Source organism: Crocuta crocuta, unplaced genomic scaffold, assembly GCF_008692635.1.
Source record: "Crocuta crocuta isolate KB4526 unplaced genomic scaffold, BGI_CrCroc_1.0 scaffold305, whole genome shotgun sequence".
In the NCBI taxonomy this organism is placed as follows: Eukaryota; Metazoa; Chordata; class Mammalia; order Carnivora; family Hyaenidae; genus Crocuta; species Crocuta crocuta.
This window is the reverse complement of record NW_027529463.1, coordinates 1,239,836-1,261,097: the sequence shown is the minus strand read 5'-3', so window position 1 is coordinate 1,261,097 and position 21,262 is coordinate 1,239,836. Positions and strand designations below refer to the sequence as shown.

The 21,262-nt window shown below is 33.8% G+C and overlaps 1 protein-coding gene across 1 annotated transcript in view; it reads left to right on the top strand.

Moving 5' to 3' along the window:
• TBC1D32 (TBC1 domain family member 32) overlaps window positions 1-21,262 on the top strand; it is a 202,970-nt gene that overhangs the window by 102,356 nt on the left and 79,352 nt on the right. Inside the window, exon 23 of the mRNA XM_077760780.1 lies at window positions 130-218. Within this exon, the coding sequence (XP_077616906.1) occupies window positions 130-218 (89 nt within the window). The remainder of the gene's footprint in view (window positions 1-129; window positions 219-21,262) is intronic.

The following is a 21,262-nucleotide window of genomic DNA, read 5'->3' as shown; positions in this document are numbered from 1 at the left end:
ATCCCCTACTTAGGTGATCAAATGTAAGGCCAAGTTTGAGAACCAAAAATCTAAATAAATATTTGTTGATTTGTTTTTTCTTTAAATGACTTGTCAAGCACATTCTCACTCCAAGTCTTTCTTTTTCAGGATATTATAGATAGACTTATAATTTTGAATTCAGAAGCTAAGATTCGTTCTTTATTCAACTATGAACAGTCACACATCTTTGGTCTAAGGTAAGTTGCTAAATTTTACCTGAGATACATTTCCTTTTCTTTCTTTTTTTTTTTTAAGATTTTTTATTTATTTTGTGAAAGAGAGAGTGCAAGCACATGAGAGTGAGGGAGGGGCAGAGAGAGATTGTCATCACATTGTTGATACATGTAATAGAGTTGTGTAGTGTGGTGGTTAGGTTGGCAACATGGCTTCTGGAGTCAGACTGTCTGCTCTTTACTAGTTGTGTGAGGTGGGATCTCAGTTACCCATTGGTAAAATGGAGGAAAATTATATTTTTTTCTTCAGAGTTATAATGAGAATTGCATAAGAAAAATTAAAAGGAATTACTATAGTTCCTTTTAATATCGCAAGAACTATAAAAATGTTAGTAGTGGATGTGGCAGCATTAGTACTTGAAGTGTGTTTTTATATGTGCTTGTTTTATATGATTTTTGTGTTTTACTGGGAAGTTAATTTTGTCTTCATTTTTCAGTATACCAGTAGTCTTCTGCATACTGCCAAGTAATTTGCTATGTTTACATCAGCACTGAGACAAAGAAAATGACCAAATCACTTTTCTGAGGAAAAGTTTACATTTTTTGTGCTTTTTAACAATTCTTCTACAATATATTTGATTCATCATATATAAGGATGAACTCTTCTTATATTTGGTTGTATTTTTAAGTCATACTTTTGAAGTTAAATAATTTCCTTTCTTTTACTAATTTCAGTCTAGCATTGGTCAGTGTGGTTCAATAGTGATAATTTATTTTTATATTTATTTTTTAATATAACTTAATGTCAAATTGACTTACACACAACACCCAGTGCTCATCCCAACAAGTGCCCTTCTTAATGCCCATCACCCACTTTCCCCTCTCCTCCCTCCTATCAACCCTCATTGATTAAATACTCGTTCTCTGTATTTAAGAGTCTCTTATGGTTTGCATCCCTCCCTCTATGTAACTATTTTTTTTCTCCTTCCCCTCCCCCATGGGCTTCTGTTAAGTTTCTCAACATCCACATATGAATGAAAATATATGATATGTGTCTTTCTCTGACTGATTATTTCAGTTAGCATATTGCCCTCCAGTTCCGTTCATGTTGCTGCAAATGGCATGATTTTATTCTTTCTCACTGCCAAGTAGTATTCCATTGTATATATAAACCATATCTTCTTTATCCATTCATCAGTTGATGCACATTTAGGCTCCTTCCATAATTTGGCTAATTTAGATAATAGATTTGTATTATATAAGTCTCATGTTTCTCTGTGTTTTTTGAATTCTTACCTGTGTCATTTATTTACTTTCTACAGTGATTTTGTTTCCAGTTGTACCTTTCTTGTACTATCTTCCCTTCAGTAGATCATCTCATGAACATTTTTGCCTTCTGCCTTTAGCATTGCTTGTTCCATTCATTTTTCCCCTCTGAATAAGGGTAAGTTTAACACAGTTTCTTTAGGTTTCCACAGCATTTAGATTAGGCTAATATATGGCTTACTGGAATGTGGATTTTTACTTTTCAGTAGCATTACATTCTATGTAAATTTCTCAATTTTTACTTGCCAAGATCCTACAAATCTTATATTGTAAGTGACTAATATATCAGAAGGCCACTTCTTTGATTAGCCCTCCTCTCCTCTCTGTTTCCACTAATAGCCTATTCTTTTCTAATTTTTGGTATCTGGGTGCAGACATGCCTTCACATGTTTCATCTTATAATGCAACATACTCAAAAAGAAATTTTCCTTGACCTCACATCTGTGAAGTCACTGTCTTGTTTCTCTCTCTCTCACCATAGCAAGACATCTGTGCAAACTGTCCCCACTTGCTTACTTCTCTTTACTCCTCGACCCACTTAGTTTTGACCTTGCTTGACTCTGTTAACTGTCAGAATGGCACATCTTGCTCAAGTTGCTTGTAGCTTCTATGCTGATGAATGTAATGGATTCTTTTCTTTTTAATTCTCATCTTATTATAACAATCAACATTTGCTATAGTGGACCATTTCTTTCTGTGTGAAAGTCTTCTTTGCTTCTGTGACACTTCTGTGGCTGCTCTTTTTCCTCTTTTTCATTCTCTAAGCATCACTGAAATTTGAAATACTCAGGACTTTGTTGTGGGTCACTTTTTTCTTCTTTGTTCTGCCCAAATTCATCTACTTACATACAGTATCCTCTGTATGTCGGTGGGTGCCCCACAATTTATAGGCCTAGTCTAAATCATGAATCAGAGCTATCAGACTCAAATATATAACTCTTTTGATAATTCATAGATTTCTCAGATGTTAGAAACTTAACGTGTCTAAGACTGAACTCTTGGATCTCCTACAAAAACAAACAAAACAAAATAAATCTCTTTTCATCTCAGTAAGTGACCCAGTCATCTAGTCAGTTGTTCACTCTTGAAAGTCATTTTAACTTTTTTCCTTTACTTTTCAAACAATGATTTATCTTTATAGAGAAATTAAACAATTCAGAAGACTAAATTATAATAAAGTGAAATTCTTCATAACTCTGAAAGCAACAGTATTTTTAAAAATTTTAATTCCAGTGTAGGTTACATACAGTATTATTTAGTTTCAGGTGTACAATATAGTGATGCAGCAATTCCATACATTACTTGGTGTTCATTCATACATTACTCTTAATCCCCTGCACCTATCTGAAAGTAACATTATTAACATTGAGGAAAATTATTCTAGACATCTTTCTGTGCATATACAGACAGAAGAATAGATATATGGAGATATCTTTTATAAAAATGGATCATAATATAGTTTCCATTTTAAATTCTAACTGAATTTTATAGAAAAGAAAAAAACTAGTGAGACAGAAGAAATTGCTGAATTTCAAATAACTGATTTTTCACTCCAGGGGTTGTTATTTCCCCAGAGATTCCTCTGAGGTTAAGAAAAAGAGATTATGTAAAACTTTTCAAGTAGTTTAAACATTATGTTTCACTTTTAGACAGTATCGATTGACTCTCTGCTGTGAAAGATGAGGACATGAATGCTCTCATTTGCCTCCCACCTCCCCTGTCTCCACCTGTTAGGAGGATGTTCTTCTGGGAGATGAAACTACTCTAGAGTTCTTAGTGTAGTGACATGAGCTATGCAGTACTTCTTTAATATGACTGCAGATTAATGTTTATAATTAGTTTACTTTTCTCTACTTCATTTACTCAGTCAATATTTATGGAGTACTTATTATGCTTTATGCTAGAAGTAGGAAATGCAATGAGTAAATAAGATGTGGTGCTCTTTCTCTTTAACCTTACTACCTAATGAGGAATCAGATATTGAGATAATTAAGCAAAATGTGAGATAATTAATGCAGAAAAGAAACATATCCTTATAAAGCTCCCCACCTTTCCATTTTAAATAACTGGCACTACCTGACTCCTTTATGTGGCTTTCAAGGAACTCGGTAATGTTATCTGTACCTTTCCTATGTACATTATTTTCCAACTTTCTTCAGCCTGAACTAATGCTGAGTAGGTTACGCTTCTTACCTCCCTCAAGCCTAGTGTTTATTATTGCCTATATCCCTATTTTTCTGTGTCTTGAATATTGCTCTCACTTTTGTCATCTTACAAAAATTTGACTCATCCTTCAAGGCAGACCTTGCTTTATAAATTACTTCCTCTATGGCTTCCTAGAGCACACTTCGATCTTGTCTTTTTCCTGCACATTCTCTGCCTTTATGGTCATTCCCACAAATTCAATATTTATTTCTCCCCTGACTAAAACAAACTTCCTGAGAGAATATTTTCTTTGACTTTCATGTCCACCCTATAGCTAGATACTTTTTGGTTCATTGACATTTATTTGCTAGATCTGTTGGGTTTTTTATTTAAGGAAGCTGTATGTTTATTGAAAACTTTGGGTGCCAGTTATTTTCTTGAACATTGTCTTTTATGGACAATTAAGTTAACTTGGGGTTCTTATCCTCTATAATTTCTTTTTTTTTTCTTAAAGTTGAGGCTTAATTGAAGTACAGTTAACATATATTAGTTTCAGGTTATAACATGATTCAATATTTGTATGTATTATGAAATGGTAGTTAAAATCTATCACCATACATAGTTATGGAATTACTTTTCTTGTGATTAGAACTTTGAAGATTTACTCTTAGCAACTTTTAAATATGCAGTGTTGTATAAAGTGTAATCAACATGCTATGCATTACATCTCCATGACTTATTTATTTTTATAACTGGAAGTTTGTTTTTGACTCTCTTCACATATTTCCCCCATCCCCCACTCCGCACCTCTGGCAATTACCAGTTGGTTCTCTGTATTTGAGTTTGGTTGTTTTGGAATTTCACATGTAAGTAAGAACATACAGTATTTTCTCTGACTTATTTCACTTAATATAATTCCCTCAAGTTTTATCCATGTTGGATTTCATTTTTTTGATGACTAATATTCTATTGTATATATACTGCATTTTCTTTAGCCATTCATCCATTGGTAGACCTTCAGGTTGTTTGCATATTTTGGCTATTGTACATAATGCTGCAGTGAATATGGGGGTGCATAAATCTTCTCAAATTAGTGTTTTTGTTTTCAGATAAATACCCAGAAGTAGAATTGCTGGATCATATGGTAGTTCTATTTTAAAATTTTTGAGGAACCTCCATATTGTTTTCCCAAGTAGCTGGACCAGTTTACATTCCCACCAACAGTTCAGCCATTCTGACAGGTGTGAGGTGATATCATTGTGGTTTTGATTTGCATTTCTCTGATAAATAGGGGTGTTGAGTATCTTTTCATGTAACTTTTGATCATCTGTATGTTATCTTTGGAAAAATTCTTTTCAGATCCCTTGCCCATTTTTTGAATTGGATTTTTTTTGGATGGTATTGTATGAGTCATTAAATATTTTGAATATTAACCCCTTATGAGATTTGATTTGCAAACATTTTTTCATTCAGTAGGTTGTTTTTTCTTTTTCTGGATGATTTCCTTTGCTGTGCAGAAGCTTTTGAGTTTAATGTAGATCCACTTATTTATTTTTGCTTTTGTTGCCTTCACTTCTAGTGTCACATCCTCTGAAAACTTTTGATCCTTTTCATCATAGCTTAGCAGTTTTAAGATATTCTTAACTATCTTTAGTTAGAGGAATGTTATGCTCATGCCTAAAATATTTTATTTCAATATAAAAACTGTATCTCATGGAAGAAGAATTAGGTCATTCAGTATTAATAGTTTTCTTTAAATGAAACTCCAAATTAAGTTTTAATTAGACTATAGAATCACACATTTTTAACAACTTATATTTTATATAGTAATTCTTCATTAAATATACACATTAAAATTTAATATGGTTAAAGAGATGTTAATATAGTTCTCTAAAACTTATTCCTTCTTTATTTGAAACTCTAATGTGGCCTATTGTTAGTTTTCTTAAAAAAAAGCAAAGGCAAAAAATAACCAAACTCAGTAATCTGTATTTATAGAACAGACTTTAAAGTTTATTACTTTCTGTTTCAGTTATTTTACATTTATCCACCAACAGTAAATTGTATAGGCAGTACAGCAGTTTTATGTATGACCATTTTCTTTGAAAAAAAGAATCTGACCTATAAGATGATATGAAGACGAAAAATAAAAAATAGTTTTCAATGTAGGACCAGTGTGGTTATTTTAACAGACATAGACAAGTGTTAATAGTCCATCACAACAAATCACAAAATTATTTATTCCCAGTGACCCAGATGCTAATTGGATTTAAATCTGATTAACATTACTAATAAGTAATTTTATAATTATCTCTTGTGATCTTTAATATCATAAATTAGAATGTAATATGACTATAAACCCATCCACATTTTGGACTTTGTACACGCATGTACTTGAACACATAAATACATATACAATATTTAGTTTTAAGTTTATTTGAAGAAAACTGATAATCTGTTACTAATTGAAGACCTCACTAATGGATTTAAAATTCATATTTAATCAAAGAATTCCTGTTTATATAGAATAATTAGAAAATAATGACAACAAAACCTTACTTGTTAGTCTTTCTCTTAGAAATAAATACCATTAACATTTCATGCCAATATTTTTCAGTTTTTAGCTGGATATGGTTTTTGTAAATAGGAGCTTTGTTTTAATACTACCTTTTTTACTTAATTTTAAATTATTTCATACCTTTAAATATTTATATATACACAGTTTTAAAAGACTGATATTCTAGTATATCAATGAATCCCAATTTTCTGTGTTTAGACTGCAGGTTAATTTTTGAAAATTACATTTTTATAAATATCTTTATGCCCATAATTATCTTTACAACAAATCCTTAGAAATGGACTTGCTATGTTATATAGAGTAGGCACATATTTGAATTCTGTGTATTTCTATTTTCCCTCTTTTCATGACTCCTTTGCCTCTCTTTGCCATTTTATATTCCACCCACTAGTGACACTTTTTCCTATTATTCACTTGTTCATTCAGAAAATATTTATTGAATTCCTACTAAGTGGTGCACTCCAATGAATGGTCTTTCTTGGGAATTCTGTGACTTTGTTCTCTTTTTATTTCTGGATTCCTTTTTGTCCTTTGTTTTTGCCGATTCTTTTTCCTCTTCCTTTAGTTACCTTTTCAATTGAAGTCTCTTCTAGTATGTCTTCAGTACTTTTACCTCTTTTTCTATGCAGTCTTCTGTACTGACTATAACCCTATATCTGTATCAATCCCTAAGCTTTCCCTTGATCATATGTCCAATTTTATTGAACATTTGGCTCTGCATACCTGCAAGATCAGCAAACTCAGTAAATCCAAAAACTATACTCTGAACTTTACAGAAGTCCAAACTAACCTCTAGTAGCTTCAGGGGATCCCAGAGCATTTTCTGAAACAGATATGAGTTTGGTACTCAGAATGAGTGAGTAAGCTCTTTACAGCCTTGGCTCACCTAGTTTTACTGGCAGACTCACTTTTAACTCCTTCTTTCTCCTCTTCAGATACAGTTGTATACACATCAAAAACTTTAATCTCCAGATTTGGAAGTATGGTTGTGTGTATAATCCATGTCCCTGTCTTGGTTTTGATCAACAGGCCGTGAGTTAGGCATTCCATTTCCATTAGCTAGTTTTTATGCACTGATCAGAAGGAAGTCTTTTGTATTAGATTTTTGTACTGTTTATGTTTATCTTGACCAATACATTTGATTACAGAGCTAATGAATAACTTAAGGAATTTATCATTATCATGGTGCATACATGGAAGTATTCGAAATGTTGGTAGAAATGAAATGTGTTGATTAAGTGTATCCAAGGAAGAAATATTAGGAAAAAGTGTCAGGGTGGAGAGAAAAGGCTTGTGACTCCAGGCATGAGGTAAACAAAGAACATGGCTTGAATTTCTTTGAGAAGAGATGGTAGCTAAGACTAAACTTCACAGAACTATTCTAGGTACCCTGGACAAGTGCCTGCCTGCTCATATTAATGATATATTTGAAAGTGACATACAAAGTATGTGGTAATTAAGAATTATTTGTGTGGTAAGGTTTGATTTGAGTTATTAGCAGATTCCTGGGGGATCTGCCATATTCAAGATAAATTCCAAAACAAGTGAAGGCATTAGTCCCAAATTTCAGATATTGCTTTGTTCCTTCTGGTAGTTCAGATGAACATTCACATTAAGGAAACACCAATTGTTCATATCCAGAAATGGACTGAAATCAGAGATGGCTGGATTTTTAAAATAATTTTTTTTTATTCCATACGTTAGAGACACATTCTTCTAAACTTATGAATATTATATTAAGTTGGTATCACCCTGCTTCAAGTGCCACAATCTCTTTAAATTCTAAAGATCAGAAAAAAAATTTACATTTCAAACACTAAAAGATTTTTGTAACTTATTTGCTGCCTGAACCTAATCTTATCTGAAATGATGTGAGACGCTCTAGTCTTTATTTAGCCTGCCTAATTTGCATATCAGTCTTATGCTGAAAAAGTATTAATATTCTTGATTATGAAGTGTTATTCCAGATTCTGTGTATAATATATTTTGTTGCTAAATCCATAAAAATTCTATATTCATGGTCCTAAGGTTTATAGATAGGGAATTATAGACCTTTACATCATGAATTTACAATTTTCAAATCACATATGGGTAGGGGAAGGAGATAGGGGTGAGGAGAAAGAGAAATATATATTGTCTGGTATTTCAAAATACAGTTTGGCAATTATATAAAATGCCAGTTTCTACATTAGATTGGGAGGCTTCTTTGCATTTGAGATGAAACAATGTATCTTCCTTTTTGATAGTTGGGCCTAAGATTCAGCTACAGAGCTCTTAGCATCCTGGCTCATGTAGGGTATAGTAGGCTCTCGTCAGGTCAGGATCCACAAGGAACCTCACAGAGGGCTTAACAGCGTGGTTAGTGTGAGCTGGTGCACATCATTTCTGACCACAATGATAACAGAAACAATCTGGCCACAGACTAGTCTTTTGATTATAACTAGCTTATACTAGTTATATTTATTAGTGCAGATTCAAAGATATATTGATGTCTCTTGGAGAGCATCTATACTTGATGTATTTGTGTACAGTGTTGTAGTGAAATTAGATGTCTGTAAATTATTTGGCTTAATAGAATTAACAATGTTAACTTTTTTCCAATGCATAAAAAGCCCATGCTTATATTTTATAATGTATATAAAGTATATAAATATATCATAAAACTTATAGGGCCAATGTAAAATTAATATTATCAATATGCATATAATATATATTGTTTTCTATTAAAAGCAGTGACTAATTTGATTTTTTTAACTTTTGAAAGTTTATTTTGAGAGAGAGAGAGTATGAGAAAGAGCATACACATGCTAGCAGGGCAGGGGCAGAGAGAGAGAGAGAGAGAGAGAAAGAGAAACTCCCAAGCAGGCTGTGTGCTGCCAGTGCAGAGCCCAATGTGGGGCTCAAACTCGCAAACCATGAGATCATGACCTGAGCTGAAATCAAGAGTTGGACACTTAACTGACCAAGCCACCTAGGCTCCCCAATTTGATTCTTAATGTTTAGCACAAAATCTTGCAAGTCTTAGGAGTCTGGTGATCCTGGATGACAATCTTTGCCCTGAAGTTCCGAGTATACTTTGTGTACTTTGATTTTTTTTCTCCCTCCCCTCAGAATACTTCTAGATTTTTAGGTCAGTAATTCAAGCTTTCTGTTGTTAAGCCTGAATCCTTTTGCCTGGGAGAAATTTTCTTTCAGGTTTCTTGTGTAAGCAAGATAAACTCATTTGGGTTGTCAAATTGGCATTTAAGTCTTTTTTTCATAACTTATTTACCTACAACATTTTTCTGTATGAAAATATTAAATCATAGGGACTTTCATTACATTAGAGATAAAATTTGATAAAGTAAAAAAGGACTAAAAAAAAAGACAATTTAGAGCTTAGAACACAAAGGTATTTGTTTTTGTTTTATCTATTTGAACATAAGGAAAGGGCTGAGTAAAGGTCCAGATTCTGCGTGGCTTAAATTTTACTTTACCCTTCCAGCATGAAATCTGTATTTATCTTTTCTGGCAAAGCAGCTAAAGAAGATATTTTTCATGGTCTATGTGACATCTACCAAATATTTTTAATTTATTTTTACTAAAATAATAAAGATATATGGTTTCAAAACCCAAATAGTGTAGGAAATCATTTAAGAATGAAGAGTAATCCTCTACCCATTCTTCTCTACTCCCAAGTCCCTGTCTTCAGAGTCTGCCACTTTCAGTTCCTTGAATTGGTATTTTTGGTATTCACCTCCAGATTTTTAAAAAGAAATGTTTGTTTGTTTTTTGAGAGAGAATCCCAAGCAGGCTTTGTGGTGTCCATGCAGAGCCCAATGGGAGACTCAATCCCAGGAACCATGAGTCAAGAGTTAGAAACTTAGCTGACTGAGCCACCGAAGATTTTTAAGTAACATGTTTATACTATGTTTTGATTTAAAATTTTAGATTTTATATTGTCTTTAGAGATTTAGAAGCTTAAGATTCAGATGTCCTCTGCTTTCCCTCTCCCTGCTGTATTGTTTTATCACAAATTTGATTAAGTCACTATTGAAAGCTTATATTTTTACATCTATATAAATACTTTTTGTGTAGTATATATGACTATATTTCAGTTTTCCTAGTACTTTATTTTTCCTGAAGTTAATAATTGCATGATTTTACATTTGCTTCATTTTTTTTATATCTACTAATATATCTTGACCATCATTAAAAAATACACTGCTGCTCCTGCATAGCATAGCACTTAAGTAGTGCTCATTATGTCCTAGGTACTGACACTGGTCTCACATTTAAACACTTAATTTCATAACAAGCCTGTGAAGTAGGTACCCTTATCTCCTACAAATGACTCAGCTGAGCTATAGGAAAGTGCAGTCATTTGCTTAAGGTGACACAGCTAGTAATTAGTGAAGCTGGTATTTGAACCCAGCTAGTCTTGTTTCAGAGAATGTAATACCTGACCCATACATTGTACTGCTTTAAAACATAAATGCCAAGATGCCTTAAAATCATTTTTTCCAATTATGTTTTTATAGTCTCAAGGCTTTTACGTTCTTCAGGGCAGGAGCCATTTCCTATTGATATCTGTGAAAACATATAATAAATAGGCTGTTTATATCAGGATATCAGGTAATATATTAGCTTTTTTCCTTGTATCATATCTCTTTGTTTAATTTTGTACTGGGGGATCTTTTGACCCTATATGTCAGTCTTCTGGGATATCCCTTCATCACAGTTGCTTTTGTCTCTCTTCTGAGCTGGATCCCTTTTTACCTAGGATCAACTTTCCTATTTCTTGGTTTACTCCATTTTCTGATGGTGTGGAAGTTTTTCAAGACTGTTAAGGGATGGAAACTTTCATAATATAACTTGGGGCGTTACAAAACATATATACTACAATTTGGGAAGTTACTTTTTAAAAAATATACAAGGAGATATGGCTTTAGATACTGATTTATAAACTTACAGAACATGCTAATGGTTGTGCTATTTAGTCAGTGACAGAGAAAAGAAGAAAATTGGAGGATTGGTTTTAAGAAGATTGGTAGAAGAGAGGCACCTAGGTGGCTCAGTAGGCTAAGCGGCCGNTATACCAAGAATAAGATAATATTTTTGACTCATTTTAATGCCCTTGAAGGGGATCTCTCCTTCTGTAAAGAAGGTAAAATAATCCCTTTTGTTGATGGGTTAGTCTCTTTCCTTAGCTACCCTTAGTGCTTACTCAAATGGCCTTAGAATCCATTGGCCATGATGGCAGGGACTAAAGATTATTTTCATCGAATAAGAATATTTATTTAACAAAGAAAACATAGTTTGACTCCAAAATCATAGGAGCCCTTGTGTGAATCTTGTATTGCCCCTTGCCAGAAACTTGGTGTAGTATCTCATCAGCCATTAAATCTTTGACAAACATTGAATCTGCTGGACTAAAGGCTCATGTGATACATTTTCTTGATTTAGAGCCTCCTGAGTTTTAGATCTTATTCTAGCCTTTAGGTCACAAAATTGGTAGTTAAGGGTTACTTGATAAGTAGTTCAGAGCAGCACACCCAAATATGATAGATACTGCTTCCAGAATTCAAAGAGAATAAAATCATGCATAATGTTACTTTCTTGGTAGTAAATAGTATAAGATTTAGTAATACATGTATGATATCTTGACATTCTAGGCCACGGAAACTCAAACCTCACTGAGATGGCAAACCTCTCAATTTGTATGGATCTATCATTCTCTGGCACACGTATTTTCTACTAAAACATCTAGAGTACCAACTACTTCCTTCCCTCTGAGGGATGTCAGGTTAACATTGTATCAGTAGAGTAGTTTTTCATGATAACCTGAGGGATGGTAGGACAGTCAAAGTGATCTTGGACTAAATTCTGATAAAATGATACAGTTGCGTTACTACTGTCCATGTCAGTGAAAACAGACTGCTTCTGGTGTTAGCATTGGCCAAATCAGCATTCTGTCATTTGTAGAGGGTTTATTAATTCAGTCTTGTAAAGAGACTTTATTTTGATATCTTTTGTTACATATAAAGAACAAACACTAAGTCTTAAGGAAATATAAGAACATTGGGCAGATTGAGCAGTGCTTCCTGTTTCTGATGTATATGGGAAGTTTGTTCACAGGCTCATAGTCAGGGTTTAGTATTTCAGAGGGTTTTGATATCAACAATAAAAACATGGTTGGCTTTCCACTGTTATGAAAAGACTGGGGAAAGCCCTGAGACTGTCCATCAATAGTTTTTCTATTGTTTTTTTTTCTCCCCCAAATGCAGTATATGAATTGTGGCCATTTTATTTGAGTAATGCATTTTAGGGATGCCTGTTTCTTCACAGAAAATTTAATTCACTTGCTAGATCTTCTCTTCTCTTGTGGCAATATGATTTCTGTGGACTATTTGTCTAGAGATAATGCCTATGTGTGTAGCATTAAATGTCTAATAGAGATAGGGATTTAGCTTTCAATGCCTGAGATGAGGTGAGAAACCTGTATTCTTGGATGTCAGATTATTGGACGTCATCAGTAAACCTGGCTCAAATGAGGCAGTAGAGTTGGCTCATCACCACAGGCACCCCAGATGCTTTCAGAGTTAGTAAAGGTGCCTGGATCCCTCCCCACTTAAGTCATTTGTCTTGCCTCCAAAAGCTCTGCTATGGACAAACTCTTGTATCATCACTACCTTCAAATAGCAGCCACATATTCCCTAGGGTGCTAGACTGCTTGGGTAGCATTGCATGAAATCAGGAGTAAGAGAACAGCTAAGGTCTTTGACTACTGTCTGTCTTATGATGTATGGAAAGTTATTTCAACAAAAGTAACCTAACAATGCCTGACCTAAGAAAGTTTGGGTCTGTGGTAGGTAGAGTCAATCTGCTTCTAACTGTATCCTGAGAGAGACAGACGTGTATATAGATACACACACTATTCTGAAATTTGCCTGTATAATTTACTGTTGATATTTTTATATAAACCTACTTTAAATTATTTAAATACTTTTTCTCTGTTTCTCAGAAAACAGGAAATATACCACTAAATTTTTATCCAGTTTACCTATGAATTTGAATTTCCCTTGGCTAATTGTTGACTTTCTTTGGAATACTTCTGGATATAATGAGCTTGTTGTATATGTGAAATAGATTTTTTTCATAATACAGGAAATTGGGGTTGAGGCCAACACAAAATTAAACTTGATAGTTTGTTGTTTTATAAACCTACTCATATTTACATCTTGAGATATGTTTTTATGGTCATTTTTGTAGGTTAGTGGATATAAAATAATCTGCACACTTCTATTCACTTTGTACACCTAGCCTTAATATTATGGTAAAGCTAAAAAAAAGTCTTACTCAGGGTTTTCCTTCTATGTTTAATCTGACTGCTAGTTTATATAAATATGCTGGTATAATTAATAAGCTATTAAGATCTGTTTATTAGATGACTACATAAATGAGTAGTAAATGGTATTAGTTGTTACTGAGTCTTATAAGAATCTTTGTGCATATATTAGAGTTGCATTTTTTATTAGTGTTCTGGATTTCTTTGTTATATACATTTATACTTATGGATGTAATGACTTACTTTTCTCATTACCAACCTAGCATAACACGTAAATTTTAATTAAATATTAAAAATATAATGCATAAAATATAAACCTATAACTTAACCGGTTATTGTAAAATAAATGTCCATATAATCCCCATTGAGTAAACAAAGAGAACTTACTAGCACTCTGCATTTTCTCTGATCCTGAGTCCCTCCATTTCCCCTAATGGTAACCACTATTCCGACTTTATGGCTAAATTTACTTTGTTTACTTTATGTTTTTTCTACATAGGCAAGTATTCCTAAACAATATATTTTAATTTTGCTGCTTTTGGAGCTTTATATTAATGGTAGCATAGACTGTATGTTCTATCATGTCTGACCTTTTCTGTGTAGCATTGTTTCTAAGATTAATGTTGCATGTATTTCAGTTAATTTATTTTCATTGCTGTGTAATCCATTGTATGAATATATTGTGTTTTGTTTATATATTACGATGTTGGTGGACATTTGGGTTATTTCCAGTTTTCCACTTTGGGCTATTATAAACAACTCGATTACATGTGAAACGTCAGCTACGTATTTATTGGTATACATACAAGCATAATTTTTCATTGTTTTGCAAAACAGGTATCTGGATATGTAAAGGTCTGTTTCTGAATTTCTGATTCTGTTCAATAGGATTTTGTTCATCTTGTACAAATGTCATATTGTTTTAATTAGTATAGCTTTGTAATAAATTACAGTAATTGATAGAGCACATCTTTCTACTTTATTCTTTTTCAAAAATATCTTGGCTACTTTCAGTTTTATTTTCTTTCCGTATAAATTTTATTGTTAGTCTGTCACACAAACCAGCCCATTATGATTTTAATTATCATTGGAGTGAATCTATAGATCAATAGTGAGTTAATTGACATCTTTATAATATTGAGTTTTCCAATCTGTCAACATGGTATATATCTCTATTTAGTTTAAGTGTTCTTTAATTACTCTCATTAAAATGTGTTTGTTTGTTTTTTTTTACCAAAGAGGTCTTCTATATCTTTTGTGAATTTAATATCTGGAGCCTAATATTATGTTCCCTAGTTTGTACTACAGTATGTGACAGTATCAATCTGTGGTTAAGAACATGGACTCTGGAACCACATTGCCAGAGTGATCTTAGGCAAGACTTTTAACCTCTCTATGCTTTTGCTTTCTCATATGTGAAATGGAGTCAGTGATAAACTTCCTTACAGAATTATTGTGAGACTAAATATGTTATATGTCTCCCAAATTTAGAAGATGGTAAGCATCTAATAAAGAGTCTGTGAGATTTTATTTATTTACCAATTATCCATTCATTTCATTATTCTGTTCAAAAAATTTTAGGTTATTAGTGGAGGTATTTTGTTGAACTCTTACAAAAAGCTTGAATTTTTATTAAATGATTACATAATTTACTTTTAAACTAACTTCATAACTGATTTGAATACACATCTTTATAGTATTTAGTATTGTAATCTAGATAGGTGCTGTGTCTAGTGAAATTTTTTTATGTTCTTTAGCTCTCTGCCTATGTAGGTCCTGTGCGTTTCTTGTTAGTATCTTTTATGTTCTACTTTGTTGATACAATTTCTTTTTCCATGGTAATATTTTAATTGGTTATCACTGGTAAGTTATATGTAAATTATTATTTTTTTGTTACTGGTCACTCTACATAATTCTCGTATTCATATATCTCATATACATACACACATAATTTTTTTCCTTTTTTTTTTTTTGAGAAGGAGAGAGCACAGTGAGTGAAGGGCAGAGAGAGAGAGAGTCCTCTTGTTCCTAGTTGTTGTTGATACATCAGCCAAATGGTGCATCATACTTTTAATTGGTTAGATATAAACCTTGGATTTTTTTTCTATTTGTCTATCATGTATTACCACAAACTCTGTGGCTTGAAACAACACACGTTTATTATCCCGGTTTCTGTCTAGATGCTGGGATACCTAGCTGGGTCCTCTGTCCACAATCTCACAATCATGGCATCAACTGGGTCTGTGGTCTCATGTGAAGCTCAATTAGGGAAGATTTTGTTTCCAAACTCACACAGATTGTTGGTGGAATTTAGTTTCTCATGGTTTTAGGACCTATGATCTTGTTTTCTTGCTGCCTAGAGGCTAGAGGCTTCTGCAGGTTGTCATTCAAAGATTGTCCTCAACTCCTGGAGGCTACATGGTGGTACATGGTTTTCCCCAGCATGGCTGCTTGCTTCTTCAAAGCCAGCAGAGGAGAGAGACTCCAACAAGAAGGGCATAGAGTCTTACATAATATAATCATATAATCACATTTATTCTCTCACCTTTAACACCTCTGATTAGAGGTCAGTCACTGGTCCTGCCTACATTCAAGGAGATCACTCCAGGGCATGAGTACCAGGAGGGTGGGGATCGTGGGGGCCACTCTAAGAATCTGTTCACCACAGAGCCATTCTTCTGATCAATAGATTCTTTACTGATAAAATCCTGTCTTAAGCCACTATCTCATCTAAATTATGGCTATAGCCTTTTAAAACTTGTATATCTCTGGCCCTGCCTAATTTCAACTTATTTTGTACACAGCAGCCAGAGTGGTGCCATTAAAACACAAATCAGATCATGTCAATTCTTTACTCACAAGGTTTCTCTTATCAGGATGAAACCTTACTCCACTGTTCTCAAAGAAAAATGTGAATGTGGAGCTTTTACAATAGCCTTACAGAGTCCTGTATGATCTAGACCCCTAGTATTACTTTGACCTCATCTCCTAATACTTTTCTCTTGTTTATTCCACTTCAGCTATATCGGCCACCTCGTTCTTTAACCATGCCACACGTGCTCTCACCTTAGGTCCTTTGCTCAAGCTGTATGTTTTGCCTGGAACAATTTTTCCCCAGATAGCTTCATGGCTTGCTTCCTCATTTCTTACAGGTCTTTAGTAAAGTGTTTCCCTTTCTTGGTGAGGTCTTTCCTAAACATCTTGTTTAAAGTTGCATATAGTTATCCATCCCTATCACCCCCTTATTAAATCTCTTTATTCACTTACCTGTTTTAGTTATATCCATGCTGTGTTTTGTTTAAATTTTTATTTTGTGTATTATCTTCCTCTCATCTAGCATTTTGCATTCCATAAGGACTGGGATTTTTGTGCACTTGTGTTCAGTGGTGTATCTTGGGCACTTCAGACAGCTAGTTGGAACTTAGGTATTCAACCAGTGTTTCTTAAAATTAAGTAAATTGAATTTTGTGTCATGGAGGAGTGGTTTCCAAATAAACAGTTTTATTGTCTTCTAATAATGAACACTATTATCTCCTTTCAGATTTTTTTCTTCATCTTTTTTATTGTTTTTGTTTGTTTGGTTTTTTACATTTGGCTTTAACTACTAGAACACTGTTAAGTAATAATAAGCAATTTTGCCTTCCTCATGACCTTAATGGGAATGCATTTCCTGTTTATGCTTTTAGCTCTTGCACTGAGATAAATCTGTTTTTTTTAAAAATCAAATTAAAGAAGTAACCTTTCTTTAATTTACTTAGAATTTTTTGGAGGGCAGGGAATAGAGAGTGGATGTTGAATCTTAAGTAGCTTTTAGCATTTGGTTATATGGTACTTTTCATATTGATGTTATGAATTACATCAGGAGATGTTTTAATATTAACATCCTTTTCTTCCTGGAATGAACTGTACTTGGTCACAGTATGCTATTCTTTTTATTTATTGCTGGGCCAAATTTGCTAAGCTTTACATTATTCCTAGTACTTGTAAGATCTTAAAAAGGATACATCACTTGTTAAAGTTTCTATTTACTCATTTTGTACTGAGAATTCTGTCTGGCATATATTTGCTTTCAGAGTTGCTTCAATTCACCTTGGATCATTTCATTGTACGTCCAGATCCTATGGGCTCCTTCTTCCAAACATAAACTAAAAGACATTGAGGGTCAGTTTCATTTCCTGTTCACTGATCAGTAGTCTAAAGAAAGCATAAAGGTCTCTATGTCACCCTACACCTTCATAACTTAAAGCCATATAACTTAGCTGANAATTTTTTTTCTTTTTGATTAGCTGAACTGAGGGCGGTCTGAGGATGGCTTTAGCCTTGAACAGTCTGAGGCTTTTCCTGGGAAAAGGAAGGGCTACGTGCAGCCCGAGGTTTCTCTTAATGGAGGACTTAATTTTTGGCTCTTCAATCCTTCCTATTTTTCTAACAAAATATCTAGAGTCATCCTTGACATCTCTCTCTCTTCTGCTCCACATATTCAGTCCATCAGGAAATTCCATCTTCTCTTGATATAATTATAAATTTCTCTGCATAATTGAGTCTGTATCTGGATTTTCTTTTTCAAATTCACATGTCATTACTGCACTTTTAAAATTTCTACATTTTTGTAATGTGTTCTGATGTAACACCTCTTCGTACTGTTGTTCCATTTTTTTGCTGGTATTGAATGTTGCTATGGAGAGTCTGGGACCAGTTGAATCCACACACAACACCCCCACACCCCTACACCCCCACATCCACATGCCCTCTTATAGTGACTTGATCTTTTTTCCTGGATACCCCAATGGCTTTCTCTTTAAATTTAATAGCTTTACTAGGCTCTGTCTCCATGTTGAGTCCTCTGGTTCAGTTTATCCTGGGACATGTTTTGTACTTTGTATACTTAGATTCACGGCTTCTTTTCTCTCAGAAAGAATCTGTTGACTAATATCTTTAAAGGTGTGTTCTCCAGGTTCTCTTTTCTCATCAAGAAATTGGTAATTCAAACTCTTTATTTCTGTTATATTTTCCATACTCTTGTTAAGTCTTCTATACCTTGTGGGGTTTTTTTGTTTGTTTGTTTCCAGTTGTGCTTTAATTTTTGTAACTGTTTTATTCTTCTGTTTTTTTTCTTAGCTTTGCTAGTTTGTATTTAAAAATCTGTGGAGATTTTTTGTTTTTTGTTTGTTTTGTTTCATTTTGAGGTTTTTTTGTTTGTTTGTTTTTTTGGTTTTGTTTTTTGTTTTTTGCGGTTTCTTTCCTGGGCTTATACAGCTCTAATTTGTCCAGAGTTTATTGGAGACCACTGCTTTTATTAAACTTTTTTTTTATTAAGAGATAATTGACCTGTAACATTTTAAAATTGAGATATAATTGACATAACATTGTATAAGTTCTACAGTGCATTCTGATACATTATACAACTTAATTCATGGAAAATTATTTGGTCATAGTTTTCAAGTGTTTAATGCCTAGCGGCATTAAATGCCTCTGTGTGTGTGTGTGTGTGTGTGTTTGTGTGTGTGTGTATTTTTATTTGTCATCTGTTCATCCTGTTATTTTCCTCTTCTTTCTTGGAACACCTTTGTGTATATCTCATAGTATTTCTTTTTGGAGAGATATGAATTATTTTGTTATCAGCCTTTGTAGGAGGCTTATGTGGATGAGAAAGCAAAGTCATGTTTCCAGTTAGCTAGGCCTATGTTTTGTGTGTGTGTGTGTGTGTGTGTGTGTGTGTGTTCCTTTTTTGTGCTGCTTCACCCATCTTACTATGGAGGTAGTTAGTTTTGTTATTAATAATTATCTCTGTAACCAGTAATTAACATTGACTTGTCTTCCTCCTTGTTCTACCTTCCTTCTTCGACTACTAAGAAACATAAGACTAGGGATACTCCTCCTGCTGCTGTCTTGTGTATTCCTTTTCCACTGTTGCCTCAATTAGGAGAAATTTGTTTTTACTTGAGAATTTATTCCTTTGTTTGTGTGTGGGAGGGGATTATTTTTGCTGTGTTTTTCATGTCATGGTCAGGAATGATGTTTTTTCTTCTCTCCCTTAGCAGTTATTTATTCAATTTTGCCTACTCTTGACTGCCCTTTAAACCATTTTGTGGCTAAAATTTTGATGTTAAGCTCTCTTCTTTCTCCCCTCAATCCCTGAAGTCATTTCTAGAATAAGAAAAGGGAAATGCCAGTTTAACACTATAATCTTCAAAGTAGAACTCTGAAAATGCTTTTGTTTTGGTTTCATTGCATTTTATCAAGTAAAAAATGTTTGTACTTTTAGAAACTAAATGTGGACCATTTCTCTAAGTGGTATTCAGATGCTTTTCTGTTGTTATTCAAATGTACTAGTGTTTACAATGCTTTCTGCCTCTCCTTTCCCACTTAACATATCTTGGGAATAATTCTCTAGCTAAACATATATAGCTGCTTTGTTCTAATACCTGCATGGTATACCGCCATAAAATCTACTCCAAACATTTAAACTTCATGTTCTAAATGAACACTTAAAGATTTTTATTTACATTTATGACCACGACTCTGTAGTAAGTGTTCTTAGAAGTATGGCTTAATGCTCATGTTTGAAAATATCTCCAAGATAAATTGAGAAATGTGTAATTAGAAGGTTTCTTCTTGGATGACCTCAAATGCCACCTTTCAGATAAATTGTCCCTAACCACTCAATCTACCATAGCCACCTGGTATTGCCTTCACATTACCCTTTTTAAGTACTTTTTTCTTTATCATAGAATTTTTAAAACTGTAGAAAGTAGAATGAACAATAATACAATGAGAGTTCCATGTGCCCATTATTCATCTTTATCAATTATCATTATTTTCCAGTCTTATTTTATTTCTCTCCCATTCCCATACACATGTTTTTCTTCAGTACTTGATTTTTTTTTTTAATGTTTGTTTATTTTTGAGAGACAGAGAGCACGAGCAGGGAAGGAATAGAGAGAGAGGGAGACAGAGAATCCAAAGGAGGCTCCAGGCTCTGAGCTCTCAGCACAGAGCCCAGTCGCGGAGCTGTAACCGAGTAACCATTAGGTCATGACCTAAGCCAAAGTTGGTTACTTAACCAACTGAGCCACCCAGGCACCCCTTTCTTCAGTACTTTAAAATCTTTTAATGTGTATTTGTTTTTGAGAGACTGAGACAGAGAACAAGCCAGGTAGAGGCAGAGAGAAAGGGAGACAGAATCTGAAGCAGGCTCCAGGATCTGAGCTGTCAGCACATCATGACCTGAGGTGAAGGCAGATGCTTAACTGACTGGACTGAGCCATCCAGGTGCCCCTTTTCTTAAAGTACTTTAAAGCAAAATCCAGATATGCCACTTTACCAATGAACAATTTAGTATGTATCTCTAACATGTAAGACCTATTTATATTTAAAGAAACAAAAGGCATTACTGCTTTGTCACTGTCACATCTGACACAATCAGCACCATTTCCCTGATCTCATCTAGTACCTAACTCATATTTTCCCATGAGAATCAAAATGCACTTTACAGTTTTTGCTTGAATCACAATCAGAACAAAGTCTTCACATTTGCTTGATAGTTTGCTTTTAATTTATAAATTATCCCTTTTGCGCCTGGGTGGCTTTGTCGGTTAAGCGTCCGACTTTCGCTTAGGTTGTGATCTCGCGGTTCGTGGGTTCGAGCCCCGCGTCAGGCTCTGTGCTGACTGCCAGCCCAGAGCCTGGAGC